We start from the raw sequence: 6,307 nt of genomic DNA on the forward strand, positions 1-6,307 counted from the left end.
CCGGAACGCAGGCCCCTCCCTGGGTTCAGTTTTAGTGCATGTGCCATTTCTTCTAAACCAGTGACTCTCAGCCATTGCTCTGTATCAGAGTGACCTGGAATCTGTAAGAAATGCGGGTTGATACTCAGGTTCCATTCCAGACCAAACCAGAAATCTTTAGGGTTGAGAGCCAGGCACAGAGAGTGTAAAAGCTCTCAGGTAATTCCAGGGTGCAGCCAGGGTGAGAACCCCTGCTCCGAATGTCGAGGCTATGAGCTCCACGCTGGGAGCCCTGGAGGCCAGCACCTAGGGAACACCTCCTCTGTGCCACGCCAGCTCCAGGAGGCAGAATCCTGGCTGGAAGAGCAGGGCCGTGTCCTGGACATCGAGGATGTGGGCCAGAGTGCCGAGGCCACACGCGCCTTTCTGCGGCAGCTGGAGGCCACCACGAGGGACCTAGAGGGGTTCAGCATGCGAATTGAGAGGCTACAGCAGACAGCAGCTCTCCTTGAGAGCAGACAGAACCCAGAAAGGTGGGTGGGAGCCAGGCCCACCTAGGGCGGTGCAGGGAGGGTGCTCCCTACAGAGGGACATGAGGGAAGAAGGGCTCCAGCTGGGTTGTCCTTGTTGCCACAGCCCCAGGGTGCTGGCCCGGATGCGGGCGGCGAGGGAGGCCCATTCGGGGCTGCTGCAGAGGGCGGAAGGCAGGCGGCAGGGTCTGCAGGAGCAGCTACAGCTCCACCAGCTGGAACGGGAGGCCCTGCTCCTCGACGCCTGGCTGGCCAGCAAGGTGGCCACCGCTGAGTCCCAGGACCACGGGCAGGACCTGGAGGCTGCCAAGGCGAGTCACTCATGAGCAAACCTGGGAAGAGTGGATTGAGACTGCTGAGCAAGGGCAAAGAAAGTGTGCACTTGGGTGAGAGGGAGGCGAAGGGGTAAGCTGAGGGGAAGTAGGGAGTCTCCAGGCTCTGGGAGGATTCCTAGGGAGCTAGAGCCAGAGCCCGGGGACTTGAGCCACTGCCTCAGTCGGTACTGATGAGGGACCTGGCAGGTACCGCCCAGCCCTTCGTGAGGTTCAAGTGCTCCTGGACACCACCTCCAGAGTGACCCTCCCTGGTATTGTATTCTCACAGGTGCTGGAAGAGAAGTTTGATGCTTTCAGAAAGGAAGTTCAGAGCCTGGGCCAGGCCAAGGTGCAGGCCCTGAGGGAGCTGGCAGGCTCCCTGGAGCGGACAGCACGCAGGCACAAGCCCCAGATTCAAGCCCAGAGGAGTCGCATCGAGGCGACTTGGGAGAGGCTGGACAGGGCAATGAAAGCCCGCACACAGGTGAGTGCACCGAGTGCACAGATATTCCTGTCCCTTTTGCCTGAGCCAGGGACAAGCAGGCCCGCCCAGGGGTGTGTGTGTGTGTGTGTGTGTGTGTGTGTGTGTGTGTGTGTGTGTGTAGAGGGAGGTAGTTGCCTCTAATCCCAACACTAAGCAGACGGGAAGTCTCAAAATCTTGCACCTCCACGGCACCCCAGCCCTCTCCACCAGTTTGGTTTCCTGCTGGTGCAGTTCATACCTCCAGGGAGAAACAGAACGCGGGTGTGGCCGGCTTCAGATCCCCTCAAAGCCTCCCTAAACACAGGCTTCAGGCTTTAAGATACATCCCACGTTGATCTCTCCTTAACCACTGGCACTTAGCTGGCTCCTTCGGCACACTCCCTCGCTCTCCTCACCTAACTGCCCCGTGTGATGGCTTCACTGTTGTTTCCACAACCAGGGTCAGCCACAGCTGCTTCTGTGAAAGCAGCCTGCCCCCCGAGCCCCCGACAGCCTCGGCAGCCTCCTGAGCTGACCCTCTCCTCCTAGCCAGCCACTCCCTGAAAACCATACTCCTCCCTCCTCCCCCGTGGATGGACCCATCCACCCCCCCACCCCCCCCGCTTCAGAGGCCCCATTTCTGCCTTTCTGGTGATTTGTACACCGAAGACCCTCTTGTCACAGAATGCCCCCTGAGGCCCTGCCACGTCATCAGTAATATCATACATTCATTGAGCACCTGCCACATTGAGGACGTTTTCTGTACCTGGTGGTCATGAGTGAATCACCAAGCCCACACGGTCCTTGTTAGTTATGTATTTATTTACTTATTTTGAGAGAGACAGAGCGAGTGTGAGCAGGAGAGGAGCAGAGAGCAAGGAGATGGTGTCCCAAGCAGGCTCTGCAATGTCAGCACGGAGCCCAACATGGGGCTCAAACCCTTGAACCATGAGATCATGACCTGAGCCAAAACCAAGAGTTGGACACTGAACCAACTGAACGACCCTGGTACCCTGATCCTTCTTATTTAAAAGGACATGGCCCACAAGGCCATGTCTCCAGCGAGAAAAGGTCCTAGGAATGAGCTCAACTCAGAGCAAGCCCTCTTTCCTCTCACAGAGCCTGGCCACAGCCTGTGAAGTTCTTGGCTTTGAGCAGGAAGTGGCCCAGCTCCAGGGCTGGATGCAGGAGAAGGTCACCCTGATGGCGAGAGACATCTGTGGCCGCAGTCTGTCATCGGTGCAGACCTTACAGCAACAGCACAGGTGCCTGGAGGTGAGGGCCCATGCCCGTTGTCTGCCCCTCAGAGCCCTTCCCTGCAGGTGGTGGGTAGGGAGCCCCCAGAGGGGGGAAGAGAAGGCCCTCCCAGCCGGGAGGTGCTTGCCCAGGTGGTGGAACAGAGTGGAGTTGGCCTGTGAGAGTCCGGGAAGCGGATTAGGACTCCTCAGAGAGGACCAAATGAAGAGCATCCATCGGGCTGCCAGGGTGAGGCCTGATCATGTGTTCTGGTGGCAGAGGGAGCTGGCAGCTATGGAGAAGGAGGTGGCCCGGATGCGGATGGAGGCCTGCAGACTGGGCCAGCTACACCCTGTGGTTCGGGGGGGCCTGTCTGAGCAACTGGCCAAGATGGAAGATGCCTGGGCCGCCCTGGACGTGAAGGCCCAGGAGCAGGGTCAGCAGCTGGAGCAGGCCGCCCGGGGCCATGCCTTCCTCGGCCGCTGTAGGGAACTGCTGTAAGTGGCACCCTGCCCTGCTGTTGGCTCAGCTCTGCCCTGCGGGGTGGGGGTCACCCCAGCTCTTCAGCGAGCTGGACTCCCCTGTCCCGTGCCCAGCTCCTGCCCTGCTTCCTGAGGCTTCCCTCCCAGCCCTGACAGCAGCTTTGTCTCCCTGCCCCCAGAGCATGGGCTCAGGAGAAGCAGGTTCTGGCTTCATCACAGGAGCTGGCTGGGGACCTGGTGGGGGCCGAGCAGCTCTTGGTGCAGCAGGAAGAGCTGGGGCAAGAAATCAAGGAATATTGCCTTCGGGCCCAGGACGTACGGCAGGAAGGACAGCAGCTGGTGGACAGTGGCCACTTCATGTCCCCCGAGGTATGAGCACAAAGGTGGGCCAGGGGTTGAGCTGGGGAGGGAGCCCAACAACCCAAGGAACCCCTAGCGGGAATGGAAACCCTCAGGAGGAGAAGGCAGGCAAGGGAGGCAGAGAGGGGGAGGGTCTGGGCCTTTCCTGGACCTGTCTGCTGGGCACCAGCTCCGCTGTGCCTCGGGGCTTCTGCTCCAGCGTCTGGCCCACAGCGCCACTTCCCACCAGGTGACAGGGTGTCTGCGGGAGCTGGAAGGGCAGCTGCAGGCACTGGCGGAGGCCTGCGCCCTACGCCAGGAGCGCTGCGAGGAGAACTGGGGCCTGCAGAAGCTGCGGCAGGAGCTGGACCAGGCCGAGGCCTGGCTGGCCTCCCGAGAGGGCCTGCTGCTGGACCCCAACTGCGGGGTGAGCCAAGGCCCCACCGTTGACAGGCTGCGCGATGGCAGCTGTGGCCAAGGGCAGGTCCTAGTCCTCCTCTGCTCCCTGAACAGCCACGCCAGGCTGTGGACGGGGAGGGTGCGGCTCTTGGTGCCCCGTGGAGCCGGGCCTCACCCTGACCTACTTCTCCCCAGCACTCGGTGGCCGATGTGGAGCTGCTGCTCCATGGACACCATGACTTAGAAAAGTCACTGGCAGCCCAGCAAGAGAAGTTTGCCCAACTGCAGAGGGAGACAGGGGTGAGTGGAGGCTGGGGTGAGCGTACACTGGGATCTAGGGACCTGAGGACTGGGGGTGGGAGCATCCTGGTCTCAGCCTGAGACTCGGGACCTCCCCAATGAACGGAGCCCATATATCTGACCCCCCAGGAAAACCTGTTCTTTGCCCAGCCAGCTGCAGGGCCCTGTCACCTCCATGTCCTGGTAGGTTAGAGCCCCACCATGGACCAGGATGACAGGGAAGTCTCCTGAGCTGACGCAGGAAGAGAAGCCCAATGAGGAGATAGGGACTCTCCAGGTGGGAGGGATCCGGGGCGGCAGAGGCTGATCTGGCTCACCTTACTCCCCTTTCCAAGGTGGAACAGAAGCTGCTGCAGCAGGGGACAGGGCTGAAAGCCAGGAGTGCTGGCCACCAGTTTACCTTCCTCCAGCATAGGCCTCTCGGAAGCTGGGGGCCAGTACAGCTGGCTGAGACAAGGGACCTGCAGCCAGGTGTCCCCATTGGGTCACACACACCCTTGGCCACCACTCTCTTCCTGGAACGTGCAGCCAGGCAGCAGGAGCCCAGTGGGGCTGGGGCTGTAGGGGTAAGGCCCACACTCCACAGCCAGCGCTGAGGCCCTGGGGACTGGGGACACCGGGCAGAGGAACCGAGATTCCCCAGGAATGAAGTGGTCAAAAAGGGGTAGATTCCTAGCCCACCTTCCAGAGGGGTCCTGTCCTCTGTTGCTGGATGTTTCCTGGGCCCCTTCTTGCACTTTCAGGATGCAAAGGGTGCCCCCACCATGGAAGGATTTTTGGAGCTCAAGCAGCAATGGCCTGCAGAGAGGCAGGTCAGTACCAGGAGATTCCTTCTCCAGGCAGCTCTCCTCCACAGAACCACTTGGGCTTCGAGGGGCCATCAAGGCCTGGCACCCTGGCCCCACACCCCTGAGTCTTAAGACCGTTTCATTCTTTTTCCTTTATGTATTTTATTGAGCAATTTGTACACCCAATGTGGGGCTTGAACTCACAACCCCAAGATCAAGAGTCACATGCTGTACCCACTGAGCCAGCCAGATGCCCCAAGATAGTTTCATTCTTAAGACACCTCATAGCTTCTACCCCCCCCCCCCCCCGGGTGGGGAGCGAGTCCCTCTTCCTCCTCTTCCTGGTTTCCCTACATGTCATTCCCTGGCTCCCTCTTCCCTATGGACACCCTGGACCAGTCCAGGACTTTGCTTGGGAGCCTCTGGAGATAGACGGTCAGGCTTTGATAAGGCCAGGCTGCAGCCTCCCCTCCACGCTCGGCTGATGTCACCTCACCCCCTTCTCTCCACAGCCCAGCTCAAGCCCCTGGGATTGCTGCTGTGGGACCCTGGGGGGCAGTTCCCTGAGCCTCTTCTGGGATAAGAAGACTGCAGCAGAAGTACTGGGCAGTGGAATACAGGCGAGGCAGAAGACAGAGAGGCCCATGGAGAAGAGTGGACATGGCCATCGTGACCCCTCTCGCCTCTCTTCTCAGAACGTGGCCCCCATGGACACCCTTGATCTCACAGGAGCCCAGTGTGAGAGGCTGAGGTACTGGAGTGGCAGGAAATAGGCTTTCTCCATAAGGTGAGGGCCACATGGAGAGACAGACAATGGCCCCAAGACATCCTGACCCAGCAGGCACAGCCTCACAAGAGCAGCCAAGAAGCTCGAGGTAGGGGGTCCCCCCCGTGGGAGGCAGAGTTGTGACCCATGGCTCTCTGCCCAGCAGGCTGAGCAGTGGGGTGGAGATCCTGTATGCAGCACCATCAGAACAGCATGCCTGGAGCTGGCATCGAGCCCTGAGTGGCACGGCAGGTAGGTACCAGGGCAAGCCTGGGGTGGGACTTGGGGCACGGATTCCCTGGACCCCGGGCTGTGGTTTCCTACATCCTCTCAGGCTATAGAGGTACCATCCTCCCTACAGCCGGAGAGGTAAGTGGGACTTTGAGAAAAGATACTAGGAATTTAAGGCCCAGAAAGGGTAAACAACTTGCCCAAGATCACACAGATAATTTGTAGTAGAAGTAGGGCCATGTTTGACCTGTTGGCTGCCTCCTGGTCCTTTCCCACCCACTTTGTGGAGTGTGCCTGACACCCAAGTGTTCCTAGGCTTGTTGTGCGACCCTGGGACCTTCTCCAACCTTTGAGTCCTCAAATAGCTCTGAATGTTCTGCCCTTGGGGTATCTACGGACAACGGCCAAACCTACTTCTATCACAAGGGATGCCTGGAAAGCACCCCTGCACCAGGAATCTCTTGGTCCATGTGGTTTGAC

The 6,307-nt window shown here is 59.7% G+C and overlaps 1 protein-coding gene across 3 annotated transcripts in view; it reads left to right on the forward strand.

The window, feature by feature from the left end:
* The window catches only part of SPTBN5 (spectrin beta, non-erythrocytic 5), a 47,527-nt gene that overhangs the window by 38,852 nt on the left and 2,368 nt on the right, over positions 1 to 6,307 (forward strand). For all 3 annotated transcript variants that reach the window (XM_045059497.1, XM_045059498.1, XM_045059499.1), the window contains 12 exons: positions 316 to 512; positions 616 to 820; positions 1,113 to 1,307; positions 2,406 to 2,561; positions 2,802 to 3,019; positions 3,184 to 3,373; positions 3,594 to 3,770; positions 3,938 to 4,042; positions 4,378 to 4,608; positions 4,786 to 4,854; positions 5,343 to 5,581; positions 5,760 to 5,848. In XM_045059497.1, coding sequence (XP_044915432.1) covers positions 316 to 512; positions 616 to 820; positions 1,113 to 1,307; positions 2,406 to 2,561; positions 2,802 to 3,019; positions 3,184 to 3,373; positions 3,594 to 3,770; positions 3,938 to 4,042; positions 4,378 to 4,608; positions 4,786 to 4,854; positions 5,343 to 5,581; positions 5,760 to 5,848 — 2,071 coding nt within the window. The remainder of the gene's footprint in view (positions 1 to 315; positions 513 to 615; positions 821 to 1,112; positions 1,308 to 2,405; positions 2,562 to 2,801; positions 3,020 to 3,183; positions 3,374 to 3,593; positions 3,771 to 3,937; positions 4,043 to 4,377; positions 4,609 to 4,785; positions 4,855 to 5,342; positions 5,582 to 5,759; positions 5,849 to 6,307) is intronic.

Source organism: Felis catus, chromosome B3, assembly GCF_018350175.1.
Source record: "Felis catus isolate Fca126 chromosome B3, F.catus_Fca126_mat1.0, whole genome shotgun sequence".
In the NCBI taxonomy this organism is placed as follows: Eukaryota; Metazoa; Chordata; class Mammalia; order Carnivora; family Felidae; genus Felis; species Felis catus.